Source organism: Daucus carota, chromosome 1, assembly GCF_001625215.2.
Source record: "Daucus carota subsp. sativus chromosome 1, DH1 v3.0, whole genome shotgun sequence".
Lineage (NCBI taxonomy): Eukaryota > Viridiplantae > Streptophyta > Magnoliopsida > Apiales > Apiaceae > Daucus > Daucus carota.
Genome location: NC_030381.2, coordinates 42,152,190 through 42,173,927, shown reverse-complemented (window position 1 = coordinate 42,173,927; position 21,738 = coordinate 42,152,190). Strand labels below are relative to the sequence as shown.

The 21,738-nt window shown below is 35.1% G+C and overlaps 3 protein-coding genes across 4 annotated transcripts; 2 read left to right on the top strand and 1 right to left on the bottom strand.

The window, feature by feature from the left end:
- Window positions 1–522: 522 nt before the first annotated feature.
- On the top strand, window positions 523–9,525 carry LOC108205175 (serine/threonine-protein kinase STY46). Its single transcript, XM_017374996.2, has 16 exons — window positions 523–999; window positions 1,371–1,485; window positions 2,112–2,182; window positions 2,289–2,405; window positions 2,499–2,553; window positions 3,563–3,673; window positions 3,769–3,819; window positions 4,758–4,930; window positions 5,046–5,153; window positions 6,143–6,216; window positions 6,368–6,543; window positions 6,783–6,878; window positions 7,236–7,316; window positions 7,403–7,456; window positions 7,635–7,769; window positions 9,192–9,525. Exons 1-16 carry the CDS (start codon window positions 806–808, stop codon window positions 9,261–9,263), a joined length of 1,683 nt encoding a protein of 560 aa, XP_017230485.1. The 5' UTR covers window positions 523–805; the 3' UTR covers window positions 9,264–9,525.
- Window positions 9,526–15,748: 6,223 nt separating this feature from the next.
- On the top strand, window positions 15,749–19,291 carry LOC108211014 (pentatricopeptide repeat-containing protein At4g35130, chloroplastic). Of its 2 annotated transcripts, XR_010287702.1 has the most exons (2): window positions 15,749–18,352; window positions 18,799–19,291. XR_010287702.1 is itself a non-coding variant. In XM_017382509.2 (1 exon), the coding sequence occupies exon 1, from the start codon at window positions 15,891–15,893 to the stop codon at window positions 18,291–18,293; it is 2,403 nt and encodes an 800-aa protein (XP_017237998.1). In that variant the 5' UTR covers window positions 15,749–15,890; the 3' UTR covers window positions 18,294–18,372. The 2 variants fall into 2 exon arrangements, 1 of the variants encoding a protein (XP_017237998.1); XM_017382509.2 differs by lacking the exon at window positions 18,799–19,291 and having other exon boundaries at window positions 15,749–18,372.
- On the bottom strand, window positions 19,160–21,272 carry LOC108222904 (translocase of chloroplast 132, chloroplastic). The gene is made up of 2 exons (XM_017396876.1): window positions 20,991–21,272; window positions 19,160–20,929 (listed from the first exon to the last, which is right to left on the bottom strand). The coding sequence occupies exons 1-2, from the start codon at window positions 21,270–21,272 to the stop codon at window positions 19,160–19,162; spliced, it is 2,052 nt and encodes a 683-aa protein (XP_017252365.1).
- Window positions 21,273–21,738: the final 466 nt, after the last annotated feature.

Here is a 21,738-nt window from a genome sequence, read left to right as displayed (position 1 = left end):
AATATGAATTCATGGTATCTAAAACAAATAAACTACTCCCTCCGTTCCTAAATAATAGTCGCTTTGACTTTGTGCACGTAATTTGAGGTGTCCAAAAAATATACTTCTACGTATTATTTTTCAAATTTTCTTTTTCTGAATAAAAGTTTGACATTTATATTTTTATTCAAAAAAAGAAAATTTAAAAAATAACGTGTAGAAATATGTTTTTATTGCACCTCAAAATACGTGCAAAAAGTCAAAGCGACTATTATTTAGGAACGGAGGGAGTATTAACTTTAGGTAAAATAGAGTATAAAAATGTCGCAAACTACTTGATGTGTGTTTGAATGTTTTATCGCGTGCAAATATTTGGCCTTAAAAATCGTAAAAAGCAAGAAAGAGAAGATAAGAACAAGTTAATAAAAAGTGAGTAACCACAATAAGAATCCACGTCAACATGACTCCGCCGCTAAAAGCAACATTCTTGTGAACCGCCTCAAGACTACTTCAAAGATTTAATCGCATTGTATAATAAATCCCAATATTATTTTATTAAGATAAGATCAGTGGTTAAGAAAATAATCTTTAATAAAATAATTAAAAACAATTTAAAAAGAAATCTTTTACCTAGGGAAACGGATGAAGTTGAGTTGTGTATATACACACTATACATACATCATGTGTGTGATGCATATAAATATATGAATCGTGTTTGGTTGATTTCTGTAATCTTTAGCTATTATTTTCGGTGAATCAGCGACCCTTTTGGCTTTTATAAACGTATAGATAATAAAATTGAGAAAGTTGAGATCGAATCGAGAAGATGGTGATGGAAGATAATGAAAGTTGTAGTAGTAGAGTGGTGGAATCAACGGCTGTGAATAGTCGACAACAGAGGATGAAACTGGAGGTGTACAATGAGGTGCTCTGGAGACTCAAAGATTCAGACAATAAAGAGGCTAAAGAAGCTGATTTTGATGATGAACTTTGGGCTCATTTTAATAGACTGCCTACTAGGTAACCCTTTTTGTCTAGAGTCTTTTTTGTGTGTAAAATGGAGTGGGTGGGTGTTTTTTGTTGATGGGTTTGTGTTGAATTTGTGTTTGGTTTGTTTTTTTGTTGAAGGATCTTGGTGGGTTTGTTGTATAATTGATTTGGATTTTATCGAAAGATCGGAAATTTGTGTGATTTGAGGGCATTGTTAGAAAGTTCTTGGTTTAATTATGGTGATCGGCTGTGTGAAATGTGTTGTGTGATATATTTCAGTTGTTGGTACTTGGCACTAGACATGAATGGCTATAATTTTCTAAACTTCGATTTCAAGCGTAATTGTAATTGTTAATGTATTGAAATTGTGACTGTTAAGGATATGATGTTTGGGTGTGAAGGTATGCATTGGATGTGAATGTAGAAAGGGCAGAAGATGTTCTCACGCATAAAAGGTTACTTTTAGAAGCCCATGACCCTGCTAATAGACCCGTATTTGATGTTCGTCTAGTGCAGGTGAGTTAGTTTTAATACGACTTCTGAAATCTCATTTGATTCAATGACCATTGCTAATGCATTTCTCTTGGCACTTATCCATGATTCGTCGCTGATTGGAAAATTATGTATTTTTAAAGGAATTGTGCAAAGGAGTGAAGAATGTTTCTGTTCATAATTTTGTGAATTAATGCGGGCCTATGAATATTATTTTTTTGCCATTATGCGTAATTGCTTCTATGGCATTCCCATGATGATATAACAGTTTGCACATCCCTGAAAGTTAACATCAAGTCGTAGCAACTCAAAGTGCCAATGACGTCACATATATTTTAGTCAAAGCGTGCAGTTTAATGTGTTATTGCTTTTTGTTCATTGGATCAGTTGAGATATACTGTTGGATAAGAAATCATTTAGTAGGAATTATAATGTGTCAGGCAAACAACCTTAGTCAAAGAAACAAGTATTAGAACATTAATGGGGTGTGTTCCATATTGTAACATGTTTCCACACTGCACGGATTTTACATATAAATTGGTTTGTTTTACCTATAGAAGGAGCAGTGTCATGATCAATTTTGATTAATGTTGCAGACTGATTTTCACGGAGTTTGTCTGTATATAACATGAACAATGTTGCTTCTGCAGGTCTCTCCATCAAATGGACACACTGATGATTCTATTCATTCAGGCTCTCCCAAAAAGGAGGTTGTCCAAAGGTCTGATTTTTTGGTGACCCAGTGTGATTTTTCAGTTCTGCTTCCTTTCAACCTGACTTAATTGGTGATTGTTTAGTCTGCTTAATTACCCCATTTTACCATGCAGCATCCACCCACCTCCTGCTTTTGGGTCTTCTCCTAATCTCGAAGCCCTTGCAATCGAAGCTAACAAAGATGTGCAAGATGGTGATAGTGCGACAAATGCTTGTGCAAAGTTTTCACGGTATATATTGTCATCTTTACTTCCAATCTTGCTGACTAAGTGTCTCACAGCTTTGCAATTAAGCTTTTCTCTTTTGTGGTGCTAATTGTGTAGGCCCATGCATGAAGTCACCTTCTCAACAGTTGACAAGCCAAAACTTCTAAGTCAGGTAGTTCAAGTGATCCTTTTTCAGCACAAAGTAATATCCTTAAATAATCATCAAGTGTCGTCCTCTTCCACTTGCCTCAGCTATGAAAAGATGCAGTTTATGTGTGATCATTATTGTTTTCAGCATTGGCTTAATGGAATTAAATGAACTTGTGGACACCTTCCGGATGCATGTTAACAAAAATAAACTGAAATTTTGAGAATATGTGCACTGCTACCTTCATGTACTTGTTTGTCTTTTGACTCAGTTTTGCAAGTATATGGTCGTGCAAAGAGTAATGATGCTTTTTGTTTTTTAAATATTCTAATACATTAATGAAACAATTATACCTACATAATCTGACCATTAAATTGTATGTATAATGTTGAAGATACTAGGATTTTTATAACATTGTACATATATGCGGAATAGTATTTAGGAAAAAATGCGGAAGAGTAAAAATTTAATAATTAAGATCCATAATATATCTGCCATGAACATGTATCTGTATATATATATACATGGTCATATTCTATATACAGGGTCATATCCTATCTCTATAGGAGGCTCTGGTGTCATAACAATAATGTAAGCCAGTCATATATTATGACGGCCATCATTATGCTTACAAAAGGGTAGCAATTTTGAGACATTTAACTTTCTTACGTGAACCTAGGACATTAGATGACTTCCCGTAACTACTTTCTTTAATTAGTTTTCTTGTCTTCCTAGTAAATTCTGCATATTTTCTGATACTTCTTTTAGTGCCCATTTGTATCTAATTCTTCCAGCATAGTCAACATCTGTAAGTGCACACTTGTATTTGGTTCTCACACTATAGTTAATACCAGTGAAAAGGCAACGTGAGACTTAATTTTGAAAGCAAAAAATTGCTCCTCAACCTAATCTCTGAAATAAAGAATCACTACACTTTCATGGGCCTCGTGAGAAGGCTTGCATTTGTCTGTCAATATATTTACTGAATTGTAAGTTCATAAACTTGACAGCTTTTTTCAATTCACACTTGCAGTTAACTTCTTTACTGGCTGAGATTGGGTTAAACATCCAAGAGGCACATGCTTTTTCAACAGCTGATGGTTACTCTTTAGATGTTTTTGTTGTTGATGGGTGGCCGTTTGAGGTACAACTAATCTAGTTTTAATCATGTAGCTCTTACTTATTGTGGCAATTAAATTACCTTTTCTTCCCCTATTTGACTGTATTCTCTTCTAATAGGAAACTGAGCAACTCCGAACTGCCGTTGCAAAAGAAGTCTTAAAGATCGAGGTATTTTGTTGCCTTCTCTCAATCAACTTTAATGCATGTAATTTTGCTCTTAGAATCAAATATATTAAGACAGTAATCTTTTTGTAACTATTTCTACTCGTATATTTATAAATGTATACAATGTATAATAGGTGTTATTCATCTTTTTGACCTTTAATGGTTTATGTAGCATTGAAGTTATAAGTGCTTAGTCTTTTAAGGTGTAGGCGCACACGTGTTCCTAGTACGGGACTAAGAATTGATTTAGAAAGAAGTGTTAATGTATCAGGACGTTCTATATCTCGTGCCTATTTATATAATTGTTATTTGTTTATATCGAAAACTCCTCATACTTTGATTCATGTAAACTACACAATTAGTCCCTAGTCAATATTACTTCAACATGGATATAATACTTTAATCATAATAATCTATTCGTGTCTGCTTTACGGTGTGGATCCTTAATGTTCTCTCAGTCCTCTTCAATGTGATTGTCTGGAGATTTGTGCATTGACCGATATGTAAAATTTTGTATAGCAATAGCATGTCTACTTCTTTGCAGCAGAATCTGTTCAGTTTGTCATTTCCGTGACATATCAAACTAATATGATAACACGAGGGATTGCTAAATTTGAGTTATAACAGAATAGACATACTCGTAGTAGCCGTTGTCTTAGTGAGTCAATCCCTTAATCCTACATACCCTACTACACAAGTATATATTGATAGATATAGTCTTTCTTGTATTTGGCTGGCTGATTTACCAAAACATATTCAAGATGTGGTTTCATGCTGGAACGCAGAAACCAGATGTAATAAGTTTCAAAGCAAATTGATCTGATGATAATTTTATAAAGATTAGGTTGTAAGCCTTTATGTGTAAGATGCAGTTTTTTCTATATGTAACTGTTGTCGAGTATTAATTTCTAGTTTATCAAGGTGTTTTAGTTGTTCTGCAGAATCAATCATGGCCAAATCAAATTCCATTGTCTATTGATGTCAATGAGCAAACTCCAATCAAGTGTGAAACTGATCACTTGACAATACCCAATGATGGAACTGATGTCTGGGAAATTGATCCTAAGCAACTAAAATTTGAGTGTAAAGTTGCTTCTGGGTCATACGGTGATCTGTAAGTATCATATTCATTGCTCTCTCTCTCTCTCTGTTTTTTTTTTTGAAGTAATCATTGCTCATCTCTTACTTCCGGTATGACTTTCTGGTAACAAGAGTTTATGATCATTCAGATACAAAGGTACATACTGTAGTCAGGAAGTTGCTATTAAAGTCCTCAAGGCTGAGCGTGTGAATGCTGAGATGCAGCGGGAATTCGCCCAAGAAGTATATATAATGAGGTCTGTCAAAACATTTCTCTGCAAATTTGATTTGCATATATATGTCAAAGATGAAAGGGGTCAAGAAGTAAATATAGCTAAAATTTATTGCTGTTTTTCATATTATATGATCTCTATTTGTTTCTCCTCTTGGTTGGAATGTATGTAAACACAGTCAATTATTTGAGTCTCGGGAGACCTGAAATGTGAATAATTAAGTCTTGATCCATCGTTGGGGTAGATATGTTTGTTAGGACATGATGTCTTGTAAGTTGCAATAGTTAAAATTAGAAATTTTTGCCCACACTTTATTAAGGCTGATACTCAAATGAAACTCAATCGAAACCATCAATGGAATCCGGACAACATAAAATCGAAAAATTGAACCATTTGTTTGGCTATATGCAAAACGGTCTCGTGGCTTTTGCTTAACTGAGCCACAAGTCCGTAATTCCTAAGAAAAACTTTCTTAACATGTAAATGTTGTTGATTCTAGTTGTGTTCTTGTTATTTCTCATTCCTGTTTTAATCTGTGCAACTGAACCGATATTAGCCGAATTGAAAATTTTCAAACCAGACAATTAGTTTAGTTGCTGTCAAGGTTTTCAATTTTACAAAGCAAATGTTTATGGTTATGGTTATGATTTTGCCCTAAAATTAAACCAAGACCCCTATAAGAGTAACGTTTATGCCATAATTTTTTGTTTTCTTAGGTGGACATTATGTTTCCCAACGCTTTACCTTTACTATGTTGGCCACAGAGCAGAGTGTGACCAAAATTCATTAGTGCATTGTATGCCCTAATTGATTAATTTATTTTTTGGAATATTTTTTAAGCACAAAATGTACTATATGCTGTATGAGCAAAATCTGGTGCATAAAACAAAAGAGACAAGAACTTATAGACAAAATTGCAATCAGACGAGGGAGTGATGCTACTCATAATGTAAATTTGGAATAAACATGTTATTTTATAGTTGCTCTAATTGACTGTTTGTCAATACCTGCAGGAAAGTTCGGCACAAGAATGTTGTGCAGTTCATAGGTGCTTGTACCAAACCTCCAAGCTTGTGCATTGTGACAGGTAATTTGTCTATTTCAGTTTGATCCTTCCCTATCTGCTGATTGTATAGACTATAGATGATTATTAGAGATGTTGAGTGCTTCTCCTTTTGTTTCTCCTATTGTTGCTCTTAACCTCATTACAAGTGTAATTATGTTTGATTTACTCTCAGAATACATGTGTGGTGGAAGTGTGTATGACTATCTGCACAAACAAAGAGGAACTTTTAAGCTTCCATCTTTACTCAAAGTAGCCATTGATATATCAAAGGGAATGAACTACTTGCACCAGAATAATATAATTCACAGGGACTTGAAGGCTGCAAATCTTTTGATGGATGAAAATGAAGTGAGATGAATTTCACTTATTCTTCCTTGTTTTCATGATTTTTTACTGTATGAGTAAATTTGTATTTGCCCCCATCCACTTGTAAATGTTGTTATTATATTTCTATCATTAATGTTTTCAAATTTGTCAAGGCGGTACAATTATAGGCGCTTCTTATCAGTGTCATATACTTCATTGTCTTTCAATATTCGGAGAGCATCTAGCATGTTTTAGGTCTAATTTTATTTTTTATACTCCAGGTTGTTAAAGTAGCTGATTTTGGTGTCGCCAGAGTGAAAGCACAGTCTGGAGTAATGACTGCAGAGACTGGGACTTACAGATGGATGGCCCCAGAGGTGCACATCTAAATTGAATTATTGATTTTTGAGTAATTTTTCTCTTTATTAATCTTTCTGTTTCAGTTTCAAATAAGTAAAGTATTTCAGTGGCCAACTTTCAGTATAAAAAACACACACACACACGCTTATATATTAAATAGAGCAATCACTTATATTAAAGTTATCTGAGTGGTAAACTCTTGGATTCTTTGGTACTGCTATAGTTTTGTATTAATTAAAATTGTCAGTTTTTTAATTGCTTTACCACCCCAAGTTTCCTTTCCAGAGCTTAGATTATATGAGTCACAATAGTTTTATGCACCTTTATGATGCTAATTATCTATCATTTGTTCTTTAATTTCATTTTTGTTGTAGGTAATTGAACACAAGCCCTATGATCACAAGGCTGATATTTTCAGTTTTGCTATTGTACTATGGGAATTGTTAACGGGAAAGGTACAGTTTAGACACACCACTGCTATTACTATGTAACACAATGTGTTCGGTTCTTAAAAGTTTTCCCTTGTTTGCATGTTTTCCAGATTCCATATGAGTACTTAACGCCGCTACAAGCAGCAGTTGGAGTTGTCCAAAAGGTAAATTTGCATAGTTTATGTCATTTCTATTGTTAAAATTTTTGAGTTAGCATTAGGATATGGCTAAGTTCACATTTTTTACGGAATTGTGAATAATAAATGATTTACCCAGCATTTGGATTCTAGTGGCTGCGTTGTTTCGAAAATATAACACATTTGTCCGGCTCATACTTTTCAGGGATTACGGCCAACCATTCCCAAAAACACTCTTCCAAAACTTGCTGAACTGCTTGAAAGATGCTGGCAGCAAGACCCGACATTAAGACCCGATTTTACTGAAATAATAGCAGTCTTACAGCAGATAGCCAAGGAGGTAGCTTCTCGTTTTCCTTTACACAGCACACACCAGGACAGAGAAAAGAAAAGGAAAAAAGGACATGTTTAAAATTTATATTTATACTTTTACTAGTTCCATACTTTTTGAAAGTTATTATTGTTTTGGCCATAAAAGATTTCCCAGGAATACGTAGTAACCCTGACATTTAAATGATGTCTGTGTTTAGCCATTAATGCTTGAATTTTTTAATTGACAATGTGTGCTGTAATGGCAATATGTGGCAGGGGGCAACCCTGTGATACTGCAACGGTCCAACATATATGATTCATTGTTATGAATGTTTTGAACATTAGATATTGAACTTGAACAAAAACTTAATTCCGATCCATACATACTTACATACATAGATACATATATACACACGTACATATATACATACATACATACATAGGGTCGCGCTCAAGAGAGAAACAGTCCTTAAAATAGAACCAGAGAACCACTGAGGTTCCGCTGCAGAACCCTAAATTTTAAATAGATTTTTAGGATCTAAATCTAAATACATGTTTTTTTCATGTTTTTTCATCGTTGTGTGTGTTCAAAAAATAATTTTAAAACATGATACATAGATATTGACATTTTTTGCATGTGAAGTTCTGCTGCAGAACCCTAACTAATACTAGAAATAAGGTGAGGGTTATATGGGTTCTCTCTCTAATGGTTCTCTCTTGAACATGAGTGAAGGTAAACATTCAAAAGTTTGGTCGTTGGTTTGTAGTAAAGTGCATTATAACTGTTGAATCCCCTAAATCGAACTAGTTTTAGACCTGTGCAATGCACAGGATTATTTTTATTTATCTTTAGTTGTACATAAATTTTTAATAATTTTAAATTTTTTATCAGACAAAAGTTATGTTTGTTAGCTTTTGAGTTTAGTTTGATTTAAAAACTAATATTACTTATAACATGTACAGTGGCTATAGGATTAAATTGTAACGATAGGCACATAGGTCACGGACTACATACATATATGAAATTAGATGTATACATCGATAGATATATCACTTTAGGAATGAGAGATGGCAAAAGAAATTGAAGAGAAGTATCTGACCAAATATCTGGCCTATTTTCCACCTGATATGAAGGAGAGTAGGGTTGAACTTCACAAAATCCATACATTTTTTCCCTTAACTGGATGTTTTTTACTCTCGAATTTTACTGTGCTTTTTGAGCAACTTTTATGGCCAAAAAATCGACAGTTCTTTAATTGTAGAAAGTTGGGTTGCATAACTAGAAGTACAAAATAGAAGTGTTAATGACTGGTCTTAATTTCTGCCTCTTCTTTCCATGGATGCTAACCTTTTTGCTTGTGGATGTACATGATCTAATACCATGCATAAAGATTTCTAATGGCGTATATTGTTCCTGTGATTTAAATGACGCCTGAAGTATTTGGTACAGGTTGGTGATGACGGAGAAGATCGCCGCAAAAGTGGTGGATTTCTTTCAGTTCTCAGGCGTGGACATTACTGAATGGCTCTGGATTGAGTGTTTAGTTTTCCAGAATGCTCTTGTAATGTACAGTATTAATTGATCATAATCAGCTTTTCGGGTAGATTGTTTAATCTGTTTTTTATAACAAAATTTCTCCTAATTTCCTTCCCCCATTTTGTTAGGGCATCTTTCTCCTAATTTTACCAGTAAATGTTTCAGTTGCCGCGCTATTGGCGACTTTCTCAAGTCATTCCTTACCTGAAGCCAAATAAAAATGGTTTGCTAGTGGTTTGATTTTGTAGTTCATTGGCAAAATGCATATTGAGGGATCAGTACCACTTTGATACTATAAAGAGTCTATTTGTGAGTGCTGCTTAAAATTGTTGTGTTATGTCGATAAATATTGATAAAGAAAGTATTGCAGAAATGAGATAATCATTTGATCATATTTTTGATATTTTAATGTTTTAAGGTAAATAATGAAAAAAGGTAAATGTTATTGGTGATTCTTAATGTTTGGAATTTGTAACAGATATCTGGTGAGTTGTCAAGCAATTTTTTTCAATTTTTTTTCCTTACAAAAACACGGGTACTTGATATATCTAGAAATAATTTTTTAACCTACTGTTTAAAGTAGTTTTCAAATTTATGAAACAGTAAAAAGGTAATGTTACTGCAATAGCAATACCAAATTACCAATGGGGTAGGTTTAATATTGTGTTTTCCACGTTGCACAAGTGTTAGATAATGTAGTGATTTATGTGTTTTATGTTACCTGCCAAAATATCAACAGCTTTGTATCCACTATGGTTTGATAAACAAAACAAATGAAATTTGAATATGTGATCAAAACAAATAAAATAATATATATTGATTTGTGGTAATTTTTATAATAAAAAGTAATATGTTTTGTTAAAAAAAAAAAAAAAGCAATGGAACAGGCTGTGACGGTCACTGACCTCTACCCTTATGATTTTCATTTTATATTGACATTTGGACCAAGCCTTTTGAAAGTCAAATGGTAGCTCAGGTTAATCCATGCAAGCATCTCTTGTTGTTAAGAACAATTATTTAACAGAACTGAAATTCAATAGGAGCACCCTTTATATTAGTTGGTTAACCCAACTTCCATGTATGTGTTGTATAGTAGGTAAAAAATAATAAAGTAGGCACATGCGCGTCCTCGTTTAAACTATAAAAGCTTAAGAAGTTCTAAAGAAGTTCTGCAAACGAAAATGGAAGCACTATTGGACAAGTCAGGTTTTAGATTCTGGAGAAGACAAAAAAGTCGAGATTTTATGAGAGAAATGCTCGTAGACACTCATACAAAGGTGGATGATCATGTATTTTCGGTGCTACTAGATGGAAGAGAAGTTGTTTCCTATCAAAAAAATGGTGAAGGTGAGGTGGTAAGAATGAAGGTATTTGTTAAGAGAGACAAATTAGAGAAAGTTCTGCAAGCAATGAGAGCAAATTTAGGCCAGTCTTCTGTGAATGCATCTATTCTACCCTCATCGTTGTCCTCGGAAGAATGCATAAATGCAATGAAGAGAAGGCGTATTTTAAGAGGCACCCCAGTGAAGTTGAGCTTCCACTATTGTTCTTCTTGGAGACCTGCACTTTCAAGCATTCCAGAGTAGCTTAGTCCTGATTCGGACGTCTTTTTGTTTTTTCTTCTGTAAATGATTAATTTGATTTGTTCTTATGAAAAAGTTTAATTATGTATTGATGATGCTAAGAATACCCACAAATTATCAAACATGACACTTGATGCATTTGCAAAATAAACTTTATTGAGGAAAATCGCTTTCAAGTTTCATTTATTAATTACCACAATGGCTTTGCAATTTGAAAGTAAATTATCCTGTGACCATGATAGGCAACATGTTCATATTTTAGGTTCATTGATTAACAGTAATGTTTTTCCCCAATAGGAAGTGATAGTGGATTGCTGATGCTCTTTACAAGTTATTTGAGTATAACCTAATTATAAAGTTATAATATTAGCAGAGGAGATCATTTATTAATGACTTTATCAGAAATGTTTAAGTGAAGGTACTACATGTCCACTGGACCACTGATAAGATCATCATTAGATTCTCTTCATTTAATCTTTTGATGGAATTGTAAGCAGAAGCTATGCGTTGAGGTTGAAGTCGGGCTTGTTTTGCAGCTATGGCTCTACATCTCTTAAGCGTTCAATTTAACCAATTATATGGCGGAAGTTAAGTCAACAGTTTATCTGTTTAGTTATGTTGAAGAGCATTTCAGACCTCTAGGGTGATTATGGTGGTTTACTGTCCAAGCTGAATCGGCCTGCATCCATGACTTTCTTACCCTCTAATTTCCCTCCATCCCTGTTGCTTAGTTGTTGGCTACTGGTTCTGTGCTTTTCCCTCCTACAAACCAGTAATTCAATAAAGTTAAATGTAACCAAACAAATCAAAGTTTTATAATGATTATTCGCAGTTAAAGAAACATATTAAAATTTATTACTATTTCACAACAAATAACTGGTGATTAATCATCCAATCTGTTCAAATGTAATGCTCTGAATAAACAAAGTTTTAACAGAATGAAAGGCTGTGGAGCTGCTTATGATTGATACCATTGCCAATTGTATTTGTCAAACTCAATCTATTGTGAAAGTCAATAGCTAGCATCCCTGTGTCATTGAAACTTCTCTTGCTTGTGAATTGCGATACTGATTCTGTCGTATAGTATTGCTGGAACAATTATTTGACAGAATTCAGAACTAATAATTCTAGAGGAACTCTTTACATTAAACAGGTGAACCGACTTGCATGTATGTGTTGTATACTACTCGAAATAATAGAGTAGGTACATAAGTTTTCCTCGTAATACTATAAAAGCTGATTGAAGGCACATGAGTTTTCATAACACAAACCAGTAAATTACAAAGGATTCTGAAAATGAAGATGGAGGCACTGAAGGAAAACTCTGAGCTCAAATTTTGGAGAAGTCGCAAAGATCAAAAAATTTCCAGGGAAAAGATAGCAGACACAGATTCAAGGGTGGGTGATGATGTAACTTCAGTGCTAATAGGACGAGGTGAAGTTGTTTCTCGTCAAAAAAATATAGGTGAGATGGTTAGGACGAAGATAGTAGTTAAGAATGAAAATCTTGAGAAAATTCTGAAATTTATGAGAGGAAATACAAAAAATTCTGGTGACATTTCAGCCATATCGTCGTCGTTGTCCTTGGAAGAATGCATACATGTCATGCGGAGGAGGCGTATTTGGAGAGCCAACCTAGTGAAGTCGAGCTGGCACGCTAATTCGGCTTGGAGACCCGCACTTCATAGCATTCCAGAGTAGCTTAATCTGGTTTAGATGTTTTTTCTGCCTTTGATTTCAATTTTTTCTTATTTAATCAAATATAATTTATCAATTAATGATGTTTGAAATGGCCACAAATTGTAGTAACTTTTTAAGGCAATTCTTATGAAAATAGGGCGCTCCAACAAAGAAACCTGGAGAAATAAATACATGCTAAATTGAGTTAGAAAATCTAAAACTTGAACACTCAACTAAACTGCTAGGGCCTGGCTTACTGAATGGGGCAGCAGCCATCAACAGCCACTGAATTAAGATCATAATTTTTTTATCACTGAGAATAGAATAAACAAGACATAATACGAGGTAATATATAAATAAATTGAATTTGGCCTCACATCACAGATAAGCAGTTCAGGATCTATGTTAACCAACATATAACTGCTCGTCTGCTCAACTTTGTAATATGTAGCCAGTGGTCGAATTCCTTCTGGTATTGCCAAATACTGACTTGCCTGCATTGCCTTGTGAAAGTTTACATGCTCCAGGTGAGATTGTTCCACCACTCTTGATCAGCCACGGAAGAAATTGCAAAGATGACAAAACAAAATGTTAGTAGAAGAAGATTGTGATTTCATTTAAAAACATTAGACGAGTCAGCAGGTTTTAGTTAAGAATTAAGATGGACCACATTTTCGTGCTGAGGGAATACCATTCCTAGTTCCTAGTTTTGTCAAATGGATTTTAGAGGGCCAGACCCAGACTGCCACATGATGTTCAGCAACATAGTTGGTGGAAACAGTTCTGCAGATCATAATCAAAAATATAATCCACTGTTTCTTTTTCTTGGGTGATACGATACCAGAACCTTGCACCCCAAAACATTGCATGCTATAATGGTAACAACATGCCATGTAAAGGCCGTGAATTCAGAGTACAGATATAAACTTGTTTCTTCAGAATGTTTTCACAAAGCAGTGGCATCTTTAGTTCCAATTCCGTCTCTTAATTCAAAAATAAGGAGCACAACTGTAAAATAAAAAATCTCCAATATTATGATAGGTCTATGTACAGAATTCCCTGAATCATGATAAGAAATCTATGTTTTTCCTTATTCCAATCAAATATCTTGATTTATTAAATACAAATACAGGAGTTAGTAACCCAAACATGGGAAATCTGCTGAATCTTTATATTTAAAACCTAAATGAAGAAAATTATAAGAAAAAAGAAATAGAACAAGAAAAACATGATAGCTATAGACTACAGTTAGAGCAAGTGCAATCAAATAATTTGGAAACAAATGCAAATGATCAGTCCAAAGTCATCGCATGCTATGAAGCAAATTTGTGTAATTGCAAATCAGGTAACTAATATAACAATTACAAACATCTGATTAATCCTTAATTTATGGAGAAGTAGAGAAAAAAACTACTAATGTATAAGCTAAATACCGTAGCACAGAACATTGGAAAAATGAAACAGGCTGTGAAGCCCCCAGCTGCTTATGATTACCATTGACATTTGTATTTGTAAAATCTAAAACAGCCAAGCTAAGGTCTTTATTAATTGACAAAGTCAAATGCTGGCTCTGGCTAGCCCTCGTCGAAACTGATCTGGATTGTTATGTATGTCAAGCTTTATCTCACAAATAATTCATATGTTGTTGATAGCAATAATTTGACAGCATTCAGAACTGAATTATTTTTGCAGGAACTATTTACATTAATTAATTAACCAGACTTCCATGTATGTGTTGTATAGTATGTTAACATAATAAATTAGGTACCTGCGCGTCCTTCCTCATAATACTATAAAAGCTAACTCAAGGCACATAAAATTTTGTATACAGTTACACAAAGATCAACAAGTTACAAATAAGTTCTGCAACTGAAGATGGAGTCATTGAAAGAAAAGTCAGGCTTTAGACTGTGGAGAGATCGAAAAAGTGCAAAGGTTTCGAGAAGAAAGACAGCAGGAGCATTGCAGGATGCCGAAGAAGGCGTTGTTTCTTGCCAGCAGAATGGCCAAGGCCAGGTGACAAGAGTGAAGATTTTAGTTAAGAAAGAAAATTTGGAGAAAGTTTTGCAAGCCATTAGAGCAAATACAGGGAAATCATCAACTATTGAAGCTGCATCTTCGTCGTTGTACCTGGAAGAATGCATAAATGCCATGAAGAGAAGGCGTGCTTTGAGAGCCAACCAAGTGAAGCTGAGCTGCCGCAATGATTCTTCATGGAGACCTGCACTTGATAGCATTCCAGAATGCAGAGTAGCTTAATCATTATTTATGTGTTTTCTTTGTAGAGATATAATTTCATTTTTTCTTAACCGAATAAAAGTTTCATCTGTTAATGGTGTAAGAGCTTGCACAAATTCAACCAAAATGACACACATGACATGAGCATGGAGTTTTTATAAATTTCGCCTTTTAGAACTTTTGAAAAGAAATCAGTAAATAATATTCTAAATGTTATAAATTGTGGTAAATTTGTCTGTTAGGATAGCTTATGGTAAATTTGAACTTTAATATATATTGATAATAAAATGGAGTCATTTACTGATAAATGAGACCAGTTAAATACCGTAAGAATTGAGTTCTGATTAAATAGCTTGAACTCAAATTCAATCAAGTGAAAACTTTTAAGTTTGAATTTTGACCGGAAAGTTGATCAATAAATTTGAAATATCTCAAATCGATTTTACTAAATTCCTTTTTACTGAAATTCAATTTTTTTAAAATATTTTTTTTATAATTTTAATTTGAACTATTACCAAGAATTCTACAGAATCGAAGAGAAGTCAATATCTAATTCAAAAAAAAAAAAAAAAGAAGTCAATATCTCGGAATGAGGTGCTTTAGATTTACTTTTTTTCGAATTATCAAACCAACAAACAAGCTCCTTACAAAAAAAAAAAAGAAAAAAAAAACCAACAAACAAGCTGACAAAATAAACAAACCAAAAGCTTTCCCCAGAAATGTACTGCAGTAGAAAGGAAAAAACACTTCATTATAATACTCCCTCACTCCCATTTTTAATTGTCACATTTCTATTTTTTTTTGTCAAATTGATTAGAGATTATAAATCATTCTTTCGTTATTTTAAAAAATTAAAAATTACAGCTTAAAATAGATTAAAAATTATTTTCGGTGATATATATTTTTTATTTTTTCAATTGATAAAATATTAATAAATCTCAATCAAATTGACCCGCCCAAAACTAAAGAGACAACTAAAATGAGAGGAGGGAATACTTAACTTAGAATCCTTCTAACTGTATCAACTGTTTTTTATACTTCCCGCTAAGCCCATGAAATCAAACGGCTAAATCTCCCCAATTTATCTACATAAATACTTTCCGCTTTAAAAATGGCAATGTTATCAGCTCTTACATTCTTTTCTAGCTACACCTTTCAAGTAAACACATCAATGTTCAAAACAAAATCTACCAAGAACCATCAACCAAAAACACTGCCCAAATCATCTCTTACTGACAAATATACCCCCCAATCGATAGACGTAGATGTCTCCAATGCCCGAAAGAATCAGTTGCTGACAAGAAATCTTGTTTCTCATGTTAATTCTGGGGATATAGAGAGTGCACTCTATCTGTTTGAGAGAATGCCTAAATCAGACACTTTTGTTTGGAATGTTTTGATTAGGGGGTTAACTGATAATGGATTTTTTCGAGAAGCGGTTGATTTGTACTATCGTATGTGTTTTAGTGGGGTTCGAGCTGATAACTTTACATTTCCGTTTGTTATAAAGGCGTGTGGTGAATTGTGTGATTTAAGGGAAGGGGAAAAGGTACATGCTAAGGTGTATAAAGCTGGGTTGAATTTTGATCTTTATGTTTGTAATGCTCTTATTTGTATGTATGCAAAGCTTGGTTATATTGATTGTGCTGAAAGGGTGTTTTTGGGAATGGAAAGTAGAGACTTGGTTTCGTGGAATTCTATGATTAGTGCTTATGCAATAGTTGGTGATGGATGGAGCTCGCTTTTGTGTATCAAGAAAATGCAATCAGTTGGAATAGAACATGACAAGTTTACACTAATCAGCAGTCTTAAAGCTTGTTCACTTCTGTGTTCATTGTTAATTGGGAAGGAAATTCACGGCCAGGTTATCAAGAGTACATTCAGATTGGATGTTGTAGTTCAAACATCGCTTATTGACATGTATGGAAAATGTTGTCACGTGCAGTATGCATATAATCTGTTTAACCGGATTCCAGAGAGGGGTATTATAACTTGGAATGCTATGATTGGATGTTATGCACTAAATTTGCGCCCACTTGAGTCCTTTAGCTGCTTCAGAAATATGCAAAAAAGTGGCGTGGTGCATCCGGATAAAATAACATTAATAAATTTGCTTCCATCATGTGCACAAGTTGGTGCCCTGCTGCCAGGAAAATCTATACATGGTTTTGCCATTAGGAAGGAGTTTCTACCTCATTTAGTATTGGAGACAACTCTAATTGACATGTATGGAAAGTTGCAGGAGCTCAGACTGGCCGAACAAGTTTTTGATCAAATGAATGTGAAAAATATGATCTCATGGAATGCAATTATTGCTGCCTACGTGCAAAATGGGCAGAGTAGACAAGCCCTGAAATTATTCAGCAATCTCGTATACAAGCATTGTAAACCAGATGCATCGACAATTTCAAGCATCCTTCCTGCCTACTCGGATATAGCCTCATTGACAGAGGGAAAACAAATCCATGGCTACATTATACAAAATGAATTTTCGGCTAATAATTATATCTCAAATTCAATTATTTACATGTATGCAAGATGTGGGGATCTCCTGAGCGCTCAACAGATTTTTGATAGGATGTACAATAAGGATGTCATTTCATGGAACACAATAATTATGGCTTATGGTATTCATGGATTTGGGAAAGAATCTCTTGAACTGTTCTGCAGGATGAGGGAAAATAATATTGAACCCAATGCAAGCACTTTTGTTTCTGTCCTATCTTCCTGTAGTATTGCTGGCTTGGATGAAGAAGGATGGAAGCACTTCCACCTAATGAAAAGGGAGTATGGGATCGATCCTCAAATCGAGCACTATGGTTCTATGCTTGATCTTCTAGGTCGTAAAGGAGATCTTGATAAGGCTAAGGAATTTATCCATGAGATGCCATTGGCTCCAACAGCTAGGATATGGGGATCTCTGTTGGCTGCAAGCAGACACCATAGAAACATAGAGTTAGCTGAAGTTGCAGCTAACCATATCCTAAGTTTAGCGCATGATAATACAGGATGCTACATTGTGCTGTCTAATATGTATGCAGAAGTTGGGAGATGGGAAGATGTAGAGCGGATCAAAGATCTTATGAGTGAGCAAGGAATGGCGAAAACAATTGGATTTAGTGATATAGAGGTCAACTATAAGACTATCAGGTTTGTAAATCATGATAGATTCCACCTTGAGACTGACAGAATATATGATGTCCTATCTATCCTTTTAAGGCAGATAGGGGAAGAATTGTTTGTCAGTCTTCAAAAGTTTAGGCCAGTTGATTTAATTAGAACAAGATTAAATTCCCCAAAATGTCACAGTGTGAGATTAGCAATATCCTATGGATTGATATCTATATCAATTGGGAAACCTATAGTCATTAAGAAAAACATTAGGATTTGTAGGGATTGCCATGATGCAGCAAAGAAGATATCGGATATCACGAATAGGGAGATAGTAGTGGGAGATTCAAAGATATATCACCACATCAAAGATGGCCACTGCTCGTGTAAAGATTACTGGTGATTTTTGTGTTTATGTGATATGCAACTGAGGAAGAGTATTTAGTGACAGCTGGTGACAATGTAAGTATATATTTAAACGACTTTTCTAGTGTTCCCCCGTGGAACACAATAACAACTTTTTAATTAGGTGGCGGATTTTTATCGGCTCTAGACTCATTAATAATGATGCCCCTGTATGCACGAAAATCTCCGCCACCTCATGAAAATGTAGTTGTTATTGTGTGCCCATGAGCACACACTAAGAAAACCCATATTTGAAAGAATGCACACAAGAGTTGTTACACGACACTATGTTTTGATTTGATTATTAATATAGAATGTGTCTCCTAAATAAAAATAAAACAGTTTCAGCTGTAAATATATGTATGCCATATAAAAGATTTCATATTATTTCAATAGTAAATATTACAGTCATCTATTCTGCTCACTAATAAAAATGTTGCATAATTATATTACCCTAGGTAGTTGCTTATATAATTTTGCTAAGCTTTGCTCCTTTTTCCCAGCTTAGATACAGGAACTTGTTACATAACACTATTATGAAGACAGGAATCATATAGATCCATCACACTTGCAGTAAGGTATGTGTAGCAATTTCACAGGGATGTATACAATAAAAGAGAAGATGCTCAATGTACAGGACAAAATATTAGTGGTACTAAGTAAGATGCACACAATCACTTAATCTCATCATTCATGCTCTAAATTGATAAACTAATGATAAATAATAACTTTAATTAAACATATATATTATAGGCCAAAATACTTGTCACTCAGAGGAAACAATCTGAGAGTTCTGCTATTGTTACTATTATGGTTGAATCTACTGTTTTTATCACTCATGGCTGCAGGGCTGAGTACTTCTCATCACTCAAAACGCGCAAAAAGCCTTGTAAGTATTGTACTGAGAAGAGGAACAAGTGCAAGCAACGCTAGTTGGGAGTATTCAGTGCTTTTTAAGCCGATACTCACTTGTCCTTCCCCACTGTTATTAAGCTTCAAACCTCCAATAAAATCTGTGAAACGTCCAATGGGGATCTGGCTCTTAGCATTCCAACTCCTGAGAAAACCCCCATAACATGCCATCATATCGAAACTCATAGTTGTCAGAGCACGACCTAGTGGAAATTGCTTATCTCTTAGAGTGGCCTCCAAACCACCGGCATAGGCAACATTACTACCACGAGTAGTTGCAGCACCCATCATGACAACTTGGGATCGCCTACTGACCATAATCTTGTCCTCAACTCTCACCCCAGCACTTAGAGCATCGCCCACACGAGTTACTGACAGACCAGCAGTGGCCTTATTGCGCCTAAAATTGCTGAAGGTTGTATCACTGCGTATAGTATAAGCAATGTCGCTGTCTATCTGCTGCAGATCAAAACTTATAGTAGTTTCTTTCTTTTTGCCATGCTTAACAAACCCTGTCACTTCCATTGCGAAAAGAGCTTCCTTTTTGTTTTTTTTAATTCTTCCAGTAAAAGAGATAGGGACCTTGTTCATAACCTCAATCAACTTGTTCATATACACGCCTTCATAACCATCAACATGATCCCAAGTATCACTAGATTTTACAGGCCCTACATTCACCTGGTTTGTAGAAAAACGATACCGGTGAACTGGATCATCAGAATCAAAGGAATCGGGTACAGGACAATCGATGACAGGCAGGGGTTCATGTGCTTCACCTCCAGTACTCTGGTCACTGGTGAATTCCTTGGCCTCAGCTTCCATTTTCTTCATCATTCGCCACTGTTTGAGGTCTTGTAATTGTTTCTTCACGTATAACTTTTCCCTGTAATCTAGTTCATCGTAGTACGCCTCCTGCTGAGACTTGGAAAGTTTAGCTACCTGGGACCTAGTCAAAGGTTTAAAAGGCGGCAATTCATCATAATTTAAATCGTCGTCAGACTCTAACACCTCATCAAGATTATCATCAAGGGTGTTATCATCAATGTCGTACTCCTCAAGTGGTAGCTTCAACTTTGCTTTTGGCTGGAGAAGAGATGTTAACACATGTGTTACAGGTAGTAGTTCAGGTCCACCACGATAAGGCCGTTCAAGGACAACATTCTGCGATTTCAAAAGCTCATTCGCCTCGCCCAAAATCTTTGATGCAAAACAGAGCATTAGCAAATGAGGCTTCCACACCAGACCATTAGGCAGCACTCTGCGGCCAGCTCTGTCTGTTCTGCACGCCAAGTGATTCTCTACTAAAGCGACAGGATTCATCAACATCATTTCAGAAACGCGACGAATGGCTCGTTGAACTGCCAGAGAACGCTCAGTGACATACCTATTATAATCTGTCGCCACGCCATCTGGACCTTCTGGAGTAGCAGAGGCAGCATGTGTGAAAACCACAATGGTATTCACCCAAATCGACGGACCAAAAGCATTAGTGATCGTCTGTAGTAGCAACTCGTCATCAGAATTCCTGTCATGATAATTCAACCTATCAAAATAGAGAACAACATCTGGCGAAGATCTTTCAATGAATCTTTTAACCGAGTGGAGCATTTTTCTGTTACGCTGTTGATCCGACCATAAAGGCAAAAGCCCAGGTGTATCGATGAGACGGACCTTAATTCCATTCACAGTACCCACAACATCCTTAACCTGGTTTGTTTCCAACTGAAAGGCATCAGTACTAGACATCACTTGATCTTGAGTTGATGGTTGCGCTTTTACCCACCCCGGATTTTCCGAGGACCATAATAGTGCAAGAAAAATCAAGGGGCTCTTTGCCTGCCAACTCTAACTGCTCTGCCATTGCCCAAGCATGATTAAAGTTAAATGCATCAACATGACCCCCTCGCAGCTGCTCTGTTAAGCCTAATCTGTATAAAATCTGAGCCATAGCAGGGTGACTTGCAGTCTGTCCAAGTCTCTGGGCAAGTCGTAGTGATTTGACACGAATCTTCTTGAGCTTGTCGATTGTCTCATCCCTTCCAACATTCTCCTTGGCATTATCCATCACGATTTTACCAACTAAACTTCAAACCCTACAAAGCATAATCAAGATAATTAAACCCCATGCAGTAAATCTCTTGGTTTCGAATGTGGTCACTATTTTGAAATAGCTTATCAAATTTTTAAAAATAATTAACAAAACTGATAATATTCTCTCTAATAGATTAGTTTTAGACATGGACATACGAGAGTTTTTGTGTTTAATTTATTTTTGGTTTGATCACAAAAATCAAATACAAAAAAAGATTAAGGTCGAAGGCAGGACGTATTCAGGGTGGTGGCAGTGGGGGTACTTGCCCCCACTGATTTTCAAAGTAAATCCATATTTCTACTACTCCCTCTGTTTCAATTTACATGTCCACTTTCAAAAAAAAAAATTGTTTCAAATTATTTGTCCACTTCAACTTTCAATGCAAAATCATATTTCCAAAGTCAATTCTACTCCACATATCTCTTATTTATATTTCCTA